Genomic DNA, 16,808 nt, shown 5'->3' on the forward strand with positions numbered 1-16,808 from the left:
CAGTTCTTAAAACACTCAAACCGGGCCTCCCGGGTGGCGCAGTGGTCTAGGGCGTGCTCCAGCGACTCCTGTGGCGGGCTGGGCGCAGTGCGCGCTAACCGAGGGGGGTGGGTGCACGGTGTTTCCTCCGACACATTGGTGCGGCTGGCTTCCGGGTTGGAGGCGCACTGTGTTAAGAAGCAGTGCGGCTTGGGTTGGGTTGTGCTTCGGAGGACGCATGGCTTTCGACCTTCGTCTCTCCCGAGCCCCGATGAGACAAGATAGTAATTACTAGCGATTGGATACCACGAAAATTGGGGAGAAAATGGGATACATAAAAAAACAAATAAAAAAAAAACACTCAAACCACGCACCTGGCATCTACTACCATACCGGATTCAAAGGCACTTCAATCTTTTGTCTTGCCCATTCACCCTCTGAATGATACACCATCCATGTTTCAATTGTCCCAAGGCTTAAAAATCCATCTTTAACCTGTCCATCTTTAACACTGATTGAAGTGGATTTAACAAGTGACATCAATAAGGGATCATTGCTTTCACCTGGATTCACCTGGTCAGTCTGTCATGGGAAGAGTAGGTGTCCTTAATGTTTTGTGCACTCAGAGAGAGAGAGAGAGCGAGAGTGAGAGTGAGAGAGAGTGTGAGAGAGAGAGAGATAGAGTGTGAGAGAGAGAGAGTGAGAGAAAGAGTGAGAATGAGACAGAGTGTGAGAGAGAGAGAGAGTGAGAGATAGAGAGAGAGAGAGAAAGAGAAAGAGAGAGAGAGAGAGTGAGACAGAGAGAGAGACAGAGAGAGAGAGAGAGAGAGAGAGAGAGAGACAGAGAGAGAGAGAGACAGAGAGACAGAGAGAGAGAGAGAGAGAGAGAGACAGAGAGACAGAGAGAGAGAGAGAGAGAGAGAGAGAGAGAGAGAGAGCTAGAGAGAGAGACTTACCGTATACCCAGCCGATACATATTGACTCGAAGATGGCCACAAACAGCAGACACATCCCGCTGGCCGCGTACGAGTCAAACAGCTGGAACACGTACATTCCACCCTGACGACATCAACACATGATCACATGATCACATGATCAGACAAAACAGTTTGAATTGAACTGAGAGAATGGTTCCAGTGAGTGACTTGGGTTTTAGTTACTGGTTTCTGTGCTAAATAATCTGAACCAGTACCACTGTGGGTCAGCCGTTTAGAGGTGAGCCCATTTGAACGATGGCGTAATTCATAGGTCAGCTACACGTGAGATTTATCCGTTCCTTTGCTTTACAGAAGAACTGAGCAGAAAGAGCTTTCAGCAGGACGAAAGCCTCCTTTTCAGTGTAAAAGCATTCAACACCATTTTTGACCCATTTCTGAACAGCCTTAAAATCAAGGGCTGCGAAGTGTATTGGTAGTATGGTTCCTTATATGAAACGTTCATTTGGAAACAGGCAGAAATATAACTACAAGAACAGACATTTCCATTCAAGTCAATGTTTTGTGGTGTGTGGACCAGTGGCCATATTGAGTGTACCCATGGGAGTGAAGCAGGAAGTACAAGCAGGAAGTACAAGCAGGAAGTACTATGGTCTTACCTCTGTCAACATGATGAGCCCCACGAAGAAGGAGCATATAGACAAGCCCAGGATGAGCATTTCTCGACGGTAGCCTCTCCTGAAGGTCTCTGGGTACATGTCTATTACCGCTGTCACCAGGCTCTCTACACACACAAACTACACAACACAACACAACTCATTCTCTCTCTCCTTCCCTGCCTCCCTTCCTCTCTCTCTCCCTCCTTCCCTGCCTCCCTTCCTCTCTCTCTCTCTCCTTCCCTGCCTCCCTTCCTCTCTCTCCCTCCTTCCCTGCATCTCTCTCTCTCCCTCCTTCCCTGCCTCCCTCTCTCTCTCCCTCCTTCCCTGCCTCCCTCTCTATCGCTCTCTCTCTCCCTCCTTCACTGCATCCCCCTCTCTCTCTCTCCCTCCTTCCCTGCCTCCCTCTCTCTCTCTCCCTCCTTCCCTGCCTCCCTCTCTATCGCTCTCTCTCTCCCTCCTTCACTGCATCCCCCTCTCTCTCTCTCTCTCCCTGCCTCCCTAACCCCTCCCTCTCTCTCCCTCCTTCACTGCATCCCCCTCTCTCTCTCTCGCCCTGCCTCCCTAACCCCTCCCTCCCTCTCTCTCCCTCCCTCTCTCTCGCTCCCTTCTTCTCTGCCTCCCTTCCTCTCTCTCCCTCCCTGCCTCCCTCCCCCCCCTCTCTCCTTCCCTCCCTCCACCCCCCCCCCCCTCTCTCTCTCTCTCTCTCTCGCTCCCTTCCTTTCTCTCTCCCTCCCTGCCCCATCTCTCTCTCTCCTTCCCTCCCTCTCACCATCCTTCCTTCCTTCCCTCCCTCTCTCTCTATCTCTCTCTCTCTCCCTCCCTCCTTCCCTCCCTCCTCTCTCTCTCTCTCTCTCTCTCCCTCCCTCCCCCTCCCTCCCTCCCTCCTTCCCTCCTTCCACCCTCTCCCTCCCTCCCGCCCTCCCCCTTCTGGTGTCCTAACCTGGCTGTCCAGCCCCAGGAAGATGAGCATCATGAAGAAGAGACACGCCCACAGAGGAGACAGAGGCATCATGGTCACAGCTTTAGGGTAGGCTATGAAGGCTAAGCCTGGACCTGGTTGTAAACGACAACAACAACAACAACATTAGCAACAACAACACACATCTCCAGGGTTTAGAGTACGGAGGTTAGGCCGTTGATAGATACTGCTGGCTGTGTCTACATGGCACTCAATGTGATCAAGGACATGCAGAGATTCAGAAGAACATACGACACATGTCAGCAATTTGTTATTTACATGTAATTAATCACAAATCTGCAGACAAACAGTTGAGTCCTCTGTGAGCAAACTGGTCTGTCCTTTCACTACATCCCATCTCCTGCCAAAGTCCTCCCATCTCCTGCCAAACTTCTCCCATCTCCTGCCAAAGTCCTGCCAAACTCCTCCCATCTCCTGTAAAAGTCCTCCCATCTCCTGCCAAAGTCCTCCCATCTCTTGCCAAACTCCTCCCATCTCCTGCCAAAGTCCTCCCATCTCCTGCCAAACTCCTCCCATCTCCTGCCAAAGTCCTCCCATCTCCTGCCAAACTCCTCCCATCTCCTGCCAAACTCCTCCCATCTCCTGCCAAACTCATCCCATCTCCTGCCAAACTCCTCCCATCTCCTGCCAAACTCATCCCATATCCTGCCAAACTCCTCCCATCTCCTGCCATCTCCCGCCAAACTCCTGCCATCTCCTGCCAAAGTCCTCCCATCTTCTGCCAAAGTCCTGCCAAAGTCCTCCCATCTCCTGCCAAAGTCCTGCCATCGCCTGCCAAACTACTCCCATCTCCTGCCAAACTCCTCCCATCTCCTGCTAAACTCCTCCCATATCCTGCCAAACTCCTCCCATCTCCTGCCAAAGTCCTCCCATCTCCTGCCAAACTCCTCCCATCTCCTGCCATCTCCTGCCAATGTCCTCCCATCTCCTGCCAAACTCCTCCCATCTCCTGCCAAACTCCTCCCATCTCCTGCCAAACTCCTCCCATCTCCTGCCAAAGTCCTCCCATCTCCTGCCGTCTCCTGCCAAACTCCTCCCATCTCCTGCCAAACTCCTGCCAAACTCCTGCCATCTCCTGCCAAACTCCTCCCATCTCCTGCAAAACTCCTCCCATCTCCTGCCAAAGTCCTGTCAAACTCCTCCCATCTCCTGCCAAACTCCTCCCATCTCCTGCCAAAGTCCTGCCAAACTCATCCCATATCCTGCCAAAGTCCTGCCAAACTCCTGCCATCTCCTGCCCAACTGCTCCCATATCCTGCCAAAGTCCTGCCATCTCTTGCCAAACTCCTCCCCTCTCCTGCCAAACTCCTGCCATCTCCTGCCAAAGTCCTGCCAAACTCCTCCCATCTCCTGCCAAAGTCCTGCCAAACTCCTCCCCTCTCCTGCCAAACTCCTGCCATCTCCTGCCATCTCCTGCCATCTCCTGCCCAACTCCTCTCATCTAATACCAAACTCCTCCAATCTCCTGCCAAACTCCTGCCATCTCCTGCCAAACTCCTCCCAACTCCTGCCAAACTCCTGCAGTCTCCTGCCAAACTCCTCCCATCTCCTGCCAAACTCCTCCCATCTCCTGCCAAACTCCTCCCATCTCCTGCCAAACTCATCCCATATCCTGCCAAACTCCTCCCATCTCCTGCCAAACTCCTGCCATCTCCTGCCAAACTCCTCCCATCTCCTGACAAAGTCCTGCCAAACTCCTCCCATCTCCTGCCAAACTCATCCCATATCCTGCCAAACTCCTCCCATCTCCTGCCAAACTCCTGCCATCTCCTGCCAAACTGCTCCCATATCCTGCCAAAATCCTGCCAAACTCATCCCATATCCTGCCAAACTCCTGCCATCTCCTGCCAAACTCCTCTCATCTAATACCAAACTCCTCCCATCTCCTGCCCAACTCCTCTCATCTAATACCAAACTCCTCCAATCTCCTGCCAAAACACCTCCCATCTCCTGCCAAAACACCTCCGATCTCCTGCCAAACTCCTCCCATCTTCTGCCAAACTCCTGTCATCTCCTGCCAAACTCCCCCCTTCTCCTGCCAAACTCCTGCCATCTCCTGCCAAACTCCTGCCATCTCCTGCCAAACTCCTGCCATCTCCTGCCAAACTCCTGCCATCTCCTGCCAAACTCCTCCCATCTCCTGCCAAACTCCTGCCATCTCCTCCCAAACTCCTGCCATCTCCTGCCAAACTCCTCCCATCTCCTGCCAAACTCCTCCCATCTCCTGCCAAACTCCTGCCATCTCCTGCCAAACTCCTGCCATCTCCTGCCAAACTCCTGCCATCTCCTGCCAAACGCCTGCCATCTCCTTCCAAACTCCTCCCATCTCCTGCCAAACTCCTCCCAAACCCCTCCCATCTCCTGCCAAACTCCTCCCATCTCCTGCCAAACTCCTCCCATCTCCTGACAAACTCCTCCCAAACTCCTCCCATCTCCTGCCAAACTCCTCCCAAACTCCTTTCATCTCCTGCCAAACTCCTCCCAAACTCCTTTCATCTCCTGCCAAACTCCTCCCAAACTCCTTTCATCTCCTGCCATACTCCTCCCACCTGCCCCACTTCGTGTCTCTGTCTCTGTCTCTGCCTCTGCCTCTGCCTCTGTCTCTGTCTCTGTCTCTGTCTCTGCCTCTGTCTCTGTCTCTGTCTCTGCCTCTGCCTCTGCCTCTGCCTCTGTCTCTGCCTCTGCCTCTGCCTCTGCCTCTGCCTCTGCCTCTGTCTCTGTCTCTGTCTCTGTCTCTGTCTCTGTCTCTGCCTCTGTCTCTGTCTCTGTCTCTGCCTCTGCCTCTGTCTCTGTCTCTGCCTCTGCCTCTGTCTCTGTCTCTGTCTCTGTCTCTGTCTCTGTCTCTGCCTCTGCCTCTGTCTCTGCCTCTGCCTCTGCCTCTGCCTCTGCCTCTGCCTCTGTCTCTGTCTCTGTCTCTGCCTCTGTCTCTGTCTCTGCCTCTACCTCTGCCTCTACCTCTACCTCTGCCTCTGCCTCTGCCTCTGCCTCTGTCTCTACCTCTGCCTCTGTCTCTGTCTCTGTCTCTGCCTCTGTCTCTGCCTCTGCCTCTGCCTCTGCCTCTGCCTCTGTCTCTGCCTCTGCCTCTGTCTCTGCCTCTGCCTCTGCCTCTGCCTCTGCCTCTGTCTCTGTCTCTGTCTCTGCCTCTGTCTCTGTCTCTGTCTCTGCCTCTACCTCTGCCTCTGCCTCTGCCTCTGCCTCTGTCTCTACCTCTGCCTCTGTCTCTGCCTCTGTCTCTGCCTCTGCCTCTGCCTCTACCTCTGCCTCTGCCTCTGTCTCTGCCTCTGTCTCTGCCTCTGCCTCTGCCTCTGTCTCTGCCTCTGCCTCTGCCTCTGCCTCTGCCTCTGTCTCTGCCTCTGCCTCTGCCTCTACCTCTGTCTCTGCCTCTGCCTCTGTCTCTGCCTCTGTCTCTGCCTCTGTCTCTGCCTCTGCCTCTGTCTCTGCCTCTGCCTCTGCCTCTGTCTCTGCCTCTGCCTCTGCCTCTGTCATGCTCCACACAGCTGAATCATTCATGTTGGACTTGAATAAGACAAAGCACAGTGGTGGTTCTGCTGCTCTAAGAGCTTCTGAGAGGAAGGCAGTTACATCATCATCATCATCATCGTCCATCACATTGCAGTTCCAGTCATACAGAAGGCTGGGTTTGTCAGTAGAACCACCAACTGGCATGCAGCTCAACAGTCCTTTAACAAAGGTCTCTGGGTGCAAGGTTGGAAAGAAATGGAAAACCTGCACTCATCAAATGGACGCTTTTCGGCATCAGTCTTTTATCCTTTATTTGACATTGGCTGGTGCTAAAGAGAAGGAGATTATCCTTTTTTACCAGACTCTGCCACGGCCTCGATGGGCACACCCTGTTCTAAGGCCATGAAGCCAAGCACAGAGAAGATGGCGAAGCCCGCCACGAAGCTGGTCCCACTATTCAGACAGCACAGCATGAGGCAGTCCCTGTGGAACAGACAGACAGACAGACAGACAGACAGACAGACAGACAGACAAGACAGACAGACAAGACAGACAAGACAGACAAGACAGACAAGACAGACAGACAGACAGACAGACAGACAAGACAGACAGACAGACAGACAGACAGACAGACAGACAGACAGACAGACAGACAGACAGACAGACAGAGACAGACAGACAGACAGAGAGAGAATTTTAATTTGATCACTGTAGTTTTCCTGCACCACAGAATTGACATAAACACATTAAAAACCTGCAATAACACATCGTTATAAAATTACAGCATTGCCTTTTTCATGTAGCCCTAATTTTGTTCAGCTAATAGTTTAATTACCGATCAAGCAACATTACATTGGGCAGAACAGTGTGAATGGGTTCAAATCCTGTTGCTGAAAGATTATTTTGCTGTGACAAAACTGGCCAAATTAAGAAAGTACACCGATACCATAAAACAATCCCTGTAAAACACATTTACTAATGCAGTCCCTGTAACACACATTTACTAATACAGTCCCTGTAAAACACATTTACTAATACAGTCCCTGGAACACACATTTACTAATACAGTCCCTGGAACACACATTTACTAATACAGTCCCTGTAACACACATTTACTAATACAGTCTCTGTAAAACACATTTACTAATACAGTCCCTGTAAAACACATTTACTAATACAGTCCCTGGAACACACATTTACTAATACAGTCCCTGTAAAACACATTTACTAATACAGTCCCTGTAACACACATTTACTAATACAGTCCCTGGAACACACATTTACTAATACAGTCCCTGTAACATACATTTACTAATACAGTCCCTGTAACACACATTTACTAATACAGTCCCTGGAACACACATTTACTAATACAGTCCCTGTAAAACACATTTACTAATACAGTCCCTGTAAAACACATTTACTAATACAGTCCCCGTAACACACATTTACTAATACAGTCCCTGTAACAGACATTTACTAATACAGTCCATGTAAAACACATTTACTAATACAGTCCCTGTAAAACACATTTACTAATACAGTCCCTGTAAAACACATTTACTAATACAGTCCCTGTAACACACATTTACTAATACAGTCCCTGTAACACACATTTACTAATACAGTCCCTGTAACACACATTTACTAATACAGTCCCTGGAACACACATTTACTAATACAGTCCCTGTAACACACATTTACTAATACAGTCCCTGTAACACACATTTACTAATACAGTCCCTGTAACACACATTTACTAATACAGTCCCTGTAACACACATTTACTAATACAGTCCCTGTAACACACATTTACTAATACAGTCCCTGGAACACACATTTACTAATACAGTCCCTGTAAAACACATTTACTAATACAGTCCCTGTAAAAAACATTTACTAATACAGTCCCTGTAACATACATTTACTAATACAGTCCCTGTAACATACATTCACTAATACAGTCCCTGTAACATACATTTACTAATACAGTCCCTGTAAAACACATTTACTAATACAGTCCCTGTAAAACACATTTACTAATGCAGTCCCTGGAACACACATTTACTAATACAGTCCCTGTAAAAAACATTTACTAATACAGTCCCTGTAACATACATTTACTAATACAGTCCCTGTAACATACATTTACTAATACAGTCCCTGTAAAACACATTTACTAATACAGTCCCTGGAACACACATTTACTAATACAGTCCCTGTAACATACATTTACTAATACAGTCCCTGTAAAACACATTTACTAATACAGTCCCTGTAAAACACATTTACTAATACAGTCCCTGTAAAACACATTTACTAATACAGTCCCTGTAACATAAATTTACTAATACAGTCCCTGTAAAACACATTTACTAATACAGTCCCTGGAACACACATTTACTAATGCAGTCCCTGTAACACACATTTACTAATACAGTCCCTGTAAAACACATTTACTAATACAGTCCCTGTAAAACACATTTACTAATACAGTCCCTGGAATAGACATTTACTAATACAGTCCCTGGAATAGACATACAGAGCCTTCAGAAATTATTCACACCCCTTGACTTTTTCAAATTGATTACATTTAGATTACATTTAGTCACTGGCCTACACACAATACCCCATCGTTGGGTTAGTCAAGCCAGTTTTATTGTCTGTGTGTCATTCTAACCGGTAGTATTGTCTGTGTGTCAGTCTAACCGGTAGTATTGTCTGTGTGTCTGTCTAACCGGTAGTATTGTCAGTCTAACCGGTAGTATTGTCTGTCTAACCGGTAGTATTGTCTGTGTGTCAGTCTAACCGGTAGTATTGTCAGTCTAACCGGTAGTATTGTCTGTGTGTCAGTCTAACCGGTAGTGTTGTCTGTGTGTCAGTCTAACCGGTAGTATTGTCAGTCTAACCGGTAGTATTGTCTGTGTGTCAGTCTAACCGGTAGTATTGTCAGTCTAACCGGTAGTATTTTCTGTGTGTCAGTCTAACCGGTAGTATTGTCAGTCTAACCGGTAGTATTTTCTGTGTGTCAGTCTAACCGGTAGTATTGTCTGTGTGTCAGTCTAACCGGTAGTATTTTCTGTCTAACCGGTAGTATTGCCTGTCTAACCGGTAGTATTGTCTGTGTGTCAGTCTAACCGGTAGTATTGTCTGTGTGTCAGTCTAACCGGTAGTATTTTCTGTGTGTCAGTCTAACCGGTAGTATTGTCTGTGTGTCAGTATAACCGGAGTATTGTCTGTGTGTCAGTCTAACCGGTAGTATTTTCTGTGTGTCAGTCTAACCGGTAGTATTGTCTGTGTGTCAGTCTAACCGGTAGTATTGTCTGTGTGTCAGTCTAACCGGTAGTATTGTCTGTGTGTCAGTCTAACCGGTAGTATTGTCTGTGTGTCAGTCTAACCGGTAGTATTGTCTGTGTGTCTGTCTAACCGGTAGTATTGTCAGTCTAACCGGTAGTATTGTCTGTCTAACCGGTAGTATTGTCTGTGTGTCAGTCTAACCGGTAGTATTGTCTGTGTGTCAGTCTAACCGGTAGTATTGTCTGTGTGTAAGTCTTACCGGTAGTATTGTCAGTGTGTCAGTCTAACCGGTAGTATTGTCAGTCTAACCGGTAGTATTGTCTGTCTAACCGGTAGTATTGTCTGTGTGTCAGTCTAACCGGTAGTATTGTCAGTCTAACCGGTAGTATTGTCAGTCTAACCGGTAGTATTGTCAGTCTAACCGGTAGTATTGTCAGTCTAACCGGTAGTATTGTCAGTCTAACCGGTAGTATTGTCAGTCTAACCGGTAGTATTGTCAGTCTAACCGGTAGTATTGTCTGTGTGGCAGTCTAACCGGTAGTATTGTATGTCTAACCGGTAGTATTGTCAGTCTAACCGGTAGTATTGTCAGTCTAACCGGTAGTATTGTCTGTGTGGCAGTCTAACCGGTAGTATTGTATGTCTAACCGGTAGTATTGTCTGTCTAACCGGTAGTATTGTATGTCTAACCGGTAGTATTGTCTGTGTGTCAGTCTTACCGGTAGTATTGTCTGTCTAACCGGTAGTATTGTCTGTCTAACCGGTAGTATTGTCTGTCTAACCGGTAGTATTGTCAGTCTAACCGGTAGTATTGTCAGTCTAACAGGTAGTATTGTCTGTGTGTCAGTCTAACCGGTAGTATTATCTGTGTGTCAGTCTAACCGGTAGTATTGTCTGTGTGTCAGTCTTAGTCAGTCTAACCGGTAGTATTGTCTGTGTGTCAGTCTTACCGGTAGTATTGTCTGTGTGTCAGTCTAACCGGTAGTGTTGTCTGTGTGTCAGTCTTACCGGTAGTATTGTCAGTCTAACCGGTAGTATTGTCAGTCTAACCGGTAGTATTGTCTGTGTGTCAGTCTAACCGGTAGTATTGTATGTCTAACCGGTAGTATTGTCTGTCTAACCGGTAGTATTGTATGTCTAACCGGTAGTATTGTCTGTGTGTCAGTCTTACCGGTAGTATTGTCTGTCTAACCGGTAGTATTGTCTGTCTAACCGGTAGTATTGTCTGTCTAACCGGTAGTATTGTCTGTCTAACCGGTAGTATTGTCTGTCTAACCGGTAGTATTGTCAGTCTAACCGGTAGTATTGTCAGTCTAACCGGTAGTATTGTCTGTGTGTCAGTCTAACCGGTAGTATTGTCTGTGTGTCAGTCTAACCGGTAGTATTGTCTGTGTGTCAGTCTTACCGGTAGTATTGTCTGTGTGTCAGTCTAACCGGTAGTATTGTCTGTGTGTCAGTCTAACCGGTAGTATTGTCTGTGTGTCAGTCTAACCGGTAGTATTGTCTGTGTGTCAGTCTTACCGGTAGTATTGTCTGTGTGTCAGTCTAACCGGTAGTATTGTCAGTCTAACCGGTAGTATTGTCTGTGTGGCAGTCTAACCTGTAGTATTGTCTGTGTGTCAGTCTTACCGGTAGTATTGTCTGTGTGTCAGTCTAACCGGTAGTATTTTCTGTGTGTCAGTCTTACCGGTAGTATTGTCTGTGTGTCAGTCTAACCGGTAGTATTGTCAGTCTAACCGGTAGTATTTTCTGTGTGTCAGTCTTACCGGTAGTATTGTCTGTGTGTCAGTCTTACCGGTAGTATTGTCAGTCTAACCAGTAGTATTGTCTGTGTGTCAGTCTTACCGGTAGTATTGTCTGTGTGTCAGTCTAACCGGTAGTATTGTCAGTCTAACCGGTAGTATTGTCTGTGTGTCAGTCTTACCAGTAGTATTGTCAGTCTAACCGGTAGTATTGTCTGTGTGTCAGTCTAACCGGTAGTATTGTCAGTCTTAACCGGTAGTATTGTCTGTGTGTGAGTCTTACCTGTAACAGTTGTTGTTGTAACTGTTGTAGCTCCCCAGGGCCGTTAGGCACCCCAGACAGATGGCATAGGAGAAGAAGATCTGAGTCCCAGCATCCACCCACACCTGAGGGACACAAGACACACACCGTCACACACACCATCACACACACCGTCACACACACACCATCACACACACAGCATCACACACACCATCACACACACCGTCACACACACCATCACACACACAGCATCACACACAGCATCACACACACAGTATCACACAGTATCACACACACCGTCACACACACCATCACACACACAGCATCACACACAACATCACACAGAGCATCACACAGAGCATCACACAGAGCATCATACACACCATCACACACACAGCATCACACACACACAGCATCACACACACACAGCATCACACACACACAGCATCACACACACCATCACATACAGCATCACACACACAGCATCACACACACAGCGTCACACACACAGCGTCACACACACAGCGTCACACACACAGCATCACACACACAGCATCACACACACCATCACACACACAGCATCACACACACCATCACACACACATCATCACACACACATCATCACACCCACAGCATCACACACACCATCACACACACAGCGTCACCCACACAGCATCACCCACATCATCACACCCACAGCATCACACCCACAGCATCACACACACCATCACACCCACAGCATCACACACACCATCACACACACAGCGTCACCCACACAGCATCACCCACATCATCACACCCACAGCATCACACCCACAGCATCACACACACCATCACACCCACAGCATCACACACACAGCATCACACACACAGCATCACACCCACAGCATCACACCCACAGCATCACACCCACAGCATCACACACACCATCACACCCACAGCATCACACACACAGCATCACACACACAGCATCACACCCACAGCATCACACCCACAGCATCACACCCACAGCATCACACACACAGCATCACACACACAGCATCACACACACAGCATCACACCCACAGCATCACACACACAGCATCACACACACAGCGTCACCCACACAGCATCACCCACATCATCACACCCACAGCATCACACCCACAGCATCACACCCACAGCATCACACACACCATCACACCCACAGCATCACACACACAGCATCACACACACAGCATCACACACACAGCATCACACCCACAGCATCACACACACAGCATCACACACACAGCATCACACACACAGCATCACACACACAGCATCACACACACAGCATCACACACACAGCATCACACACAGGACTGCGTGAAGGTGTCAGTGTTATACTGAAGGAAGACAACCGGATCAGATCCGCTGTTTTTGTATTCAGATCAATGCTTTTTTTTAAATGTCGTTTTAAGAAACATTTTTTTACGGTACATGCATGAACCCTTGACCCTTGAACCTTGAACCTTGAACCTTGACGGTACTATGCCAGTTTATGCATCTGATTGTTACACTCATGGAAATTAAATGATGTTCCAAATGACTGTAGTTAAGACAAATCTCTAGCGTAGATAGCAGAGGCTTTCAATCGTCTCCGTGCCAAGGAAGAGAACAGAACTCATAAATCATAGATCAACATCCGCCGAGGAGATTAGACGTTAAAACGGCCTCTGGGCTTCATTTACACTCATTCATATTCCAAACTAAATTCTGCCTCTGCACGTTGCGCTGTGGTGAGACTGAATATCAAATCAGATCCTTAGCCCTTGATCTCAGAGGATTGAATGGATTTTAGGGTGTCCATCTTGCCCGCTGATAAACCAAGGGGAATTATCCCTATATTTGCTTATACCTACGTAATACCCGATCCTCTCATATCTCTATACGTCCCTAAGGGGAGATGTGCCTGGGACAATGGGGTTTTGGTTTGAGATTCAGAGACAATTTCCCTGAAAGCACCCCGAGACCTCCTATCATCAATATTTACAACTTCAAACATCCAAAAGACAGACATAAAGTGGAGGGGATTATGAAGCTAGACAGAGACAGTGTCAGCGAGTGTACAAACCAAAAGAACGAACAGAGCAGCACCTAGAGAGGCACAATGGATTTATGCTAACCTGCGTCCCAAACGACTCTCTATTATAGTGCACTCCTACCCTATAGGCCCTGGTCAAAAGTAGTGCACTATATAGGGAATAGGGTGCCAACTGGCTATAACATCACCATCCAGCCATACATCTCATTTAGTGGGACAATCAATCTACAACTTACAGTTTTAGCTCCCTGCACCCTGTCTCCACGGAAACCCAGCTGACCTCTCAGACACAGACCTCTACCTCTGTCCAATAACAGTCTCCCTATGGTTCTGATAGTCCTCTACCTCCGACCAATAACATTCTCTCTATGGTTCTGATAGTCCTCTACCTCGTCCAGTAACATTCTCTCTATGGTTCTGATAGTCCTCTACCTCGTCCAGTAACATTCTCTCTATGGTTCTGATAGTCCTCTACCTCGTCCAGTAACATTCTCTCTATGGTTCTGATAGTCCTCTACCTCCGACCAATAACATTCTCCCTATGGTTCTGATAGTCCTCTACCTCCGACCAATAACATTCTCTCTATGGTTCTGATAGTCTACCTCCGACCAATAACATTCTCCCTATGGTTCTGATAGTCCTCTACCTCCGACCAATAACATTCTCTCTATGGTTCTGATAGTCCTCTACCTCCGACCAATAACATTCTCCCTATGGTTCTGATAGTCCTCTACCTCGTCCAGTAACATTCTCACTATGGTTCTGATAGTCCTCTACCTCCGACCAATAACATTCTCCCTATGGTTCTGATAGTCCTCTACCTCCGACCAATAACATTCTCCCTATGGTTCTGATAGTCCTCTACCTCCGACCAATAACATTCTCTCTATGGTTCTGATAGTCCTCTACCTCCGACCAATAACATTCTCCCTATGGTTCTGATAGTCCTCTACCTCCGACCAATAACATTCTCTCTATGGTTCTGATAGTCTACCTCCGTCCAATAACATTCTCTCTATGGTTCTGATAGTCCTCTACCTCGTCCAGTAACATTCTCTCTATGGTTCTGATAGTCCTCTACCTCCGTCCAATAACATTCTCCCTATGGTTCTGATAGTCCTCTACCTCCGTCCAATAACATTCTCTCTATGGTTCTGATAGTCCTCTACCTCCGTCCAATAACATTCTCTCTATGGTTCTGATAGTCCTCTACCTCGTCCAGTAACATTCTCTCTATGGTTCTGATAGTCCTCTACCTCCGTCCAATAACATTCTCCCTATGGTTCTGATAGTCCTCTACCTCCGTCCAATAACATTCTCCCTATGGTTCTGATAGTCCTCTACCTCCGTCCAATAACATTCTCCCTATGGTTCTGATAGTCTACCTCCGTCCAATAACATTCTCCCTATGGTTCTGATAGTCCTCTACCTCTGTCCAATAACATTCTCCCTATGGTTCTGATAGTCCTCTACCTCTGTCCAATAACATTCTCCCTATGGTTCTGATAGTCCTCTACCTCCGTCCAATAACATTCTCCCTATGGTTCTGATAGTCTACCTCCGTCCAATAACATTCTCCCTATGGTTCTGATAGTCCTCTACCTCGTCCAGTAACATTCTCTCTATGGTTCTGATAGTCTACCTCCGACCAATAACATTCTCTCTATGGTTCTGATAGTCCTCTACCTCCGTCCAATAACAGTCTCCCTATGGTTCTGATGTTCATTAATGTCCTTTCAGTTCATACACACAAACACACGGACAGACACACACGGACAGACACACACACAGAGACACACACAGAGACACACAGACACACACGGAGACACACACACGGAGACACACACACAGAGACACACACAGAGACACACACAGAGACACACACAGAGACACACACACAGACACACACGGAGACACACACGGAGACACACACAGAGACACACACAGAGACACACACGGAGACGCGCGCGGACAGACACACAGAGACACACACACAGAGACACACACAGAGACACACACAGAGACACACACACACAGAGACACACACAGAGACACACACAGAGACACACACAGAGACACACACAGAGACACAGACACGCACGGAGAGGCACACACGGAGGCGAACACACGGATGGACACACACAAACTACTGTTGATGTGTTGCCATGGCTCCAGCTCTGGCCACATCTCACAGGGCTGAAGGTGTTGATGTGTTGCCATGGCTCCAGCTCTAGCCACATCTCACAGGGCTGAAGGTTTTGATGTGTTGCCATGGCTCCAGCTCTGGCCACATCTCACAGGGCTGAAGGTGTTGATGTGTTGCCATGGCTCCAGCTCTGGCCACATCTCACAGGGCTGAAGGTGTTGATGTGTTGCCATGGCTCCAGCTCTGGCCACATCTCACAGGGCTGAAGGTGTTGATATGTTGCCATGGCTCCAGCTCTGGCCACATCTCACAGGGCTGAAGGAGGGCTCTGGTCCCGGGAATTACTTGTTGATGTGTTGCCTGATTCCTAATTTGGAGTCTGGATGGATGGAGGGCCAGTGTTTCAGGGTTTGGTGTTCGGTGATGTTGGTACGCAAGGTAGGACGCAACCTCATGCTCCGACTAAGCAGAAACACTGACTGGAATCTCTCTCTCAGTCTGTCTTCCCTAAAACATCTTTGTTTTCCAGACTACACAACACTTTGCTGTGGAAGACGTTCCAGTAAAATCCTAAAGCAGCAGATTATTCTGAGAGCAGAAGTGAATCATCAGAACTCACTCATCAGAATGGAGGGGGAGAGATAGAAGGAGAGGGAGAGGTGGAGGGGGAGAGATAGAAGGAGAGGGAGAGGTGAAGGGGGAGAGATAGAAGGAGAGGGAGAGGTGGAGGGGGAGAGATAGAAGGAGAGGGGAAGGTATGGGGAGAGGGAGAGGGAGAGGTGGAGGGGGAGAGATAGAAGGAGAGGGAGAGGTGGAGGGGGAGAGATAGAGGGAGAGGTGAAGTATGGGGAGAGATAGAAGGAGAGGGAGAGGTGAAGGGGGAGAGATAGAAGGAGAGGGAGAGGTGGAGGGGGAGAGATAGAAGGAGAGGGAGAGGTGGAGGGGGAGAGATAGAAGGAGAGGGAGAGGTGGAGGGGGAGAGATAGAAGGAGAGGGAGAGGTGGAGGGGGAGAGATAGAAGGAGAGGGAGAGGTGAAGGGGGAGAGATAGAAGGAGAGGGAGAGGTGAAGGGGGAGAGATAGAAGGAGAGGGAAAGGTGAAGGGGGAGAGATAGAAGGAGAGGGAGAGGTGAAGTATGGGGAGAGGGAGAGATAGAAGGAGAGGGAGAGGTGAAGTAAGGGGAGAGGGAGAGCAGGAGGTGGAGAGGGAGAGATAGAAGGAGAGGGAGAGGTGAAGTATGGGGAGAGGGAGAGCAGGAGGTGGAGGGGGAGAGATAGAAGG

At 48.2% G+C, this 16,808-nt stretch overlaps 1 protein-coding gene across 1 annotated transcript in view; it reads right to left on the reverse strand.

The window, feature by feature from the left end:
• slc6a11b (solute carrier family 6 member 11b) overlaps positions 1 to 16,808 on the reverse strand; it is a 126,170-nt gene that overhangs the window by 10,675 nt on the left and 98,687 nt on the right. The window contains exons 8-12 of the mRNA XM_055869915.1: positions 11,337 to 11,440; positions 6,373 to 6,497; positions 2,514 to 2,626; positions 1,574 to 1,711; positions 936 to 1,038 (exon numbers count right to left, since the gene is read on the reverse strand). Of these exons, the coding sequence (XP_055725890.1) occupies positions 936 to 1,038; positions 1,574 to 1,711; positions 2,514 to 2,626; positions 6,373 to 6,497; positions 11,337 to 11,440 (583 nt within the window). The remainder of the gene's footprint in view (positions 1 to 935; positions 1,039 to 1,573; positions 1,712 to 2,513; positions 2,627 to 6,372; positions 6,498 to 11,336; positions 11,441 to 16,808) is intronic.

This window comes from Salvelinus fontinalis, chromosome 18 (genome assembly GCF_029448725.1).
Source record: "Salvelinus fontinalis isolate EN_2023a chromosome 18, ASM2944872v1, whole genome shotgun sequence".
Taxonomy (NCBI): domain Eukaryota; kingdom Metazoa; phylum Chordata; class Actinopteri; order Salmoniformes; family Salmonidae; genus Salvelinus; species Salvelinus fontinalis.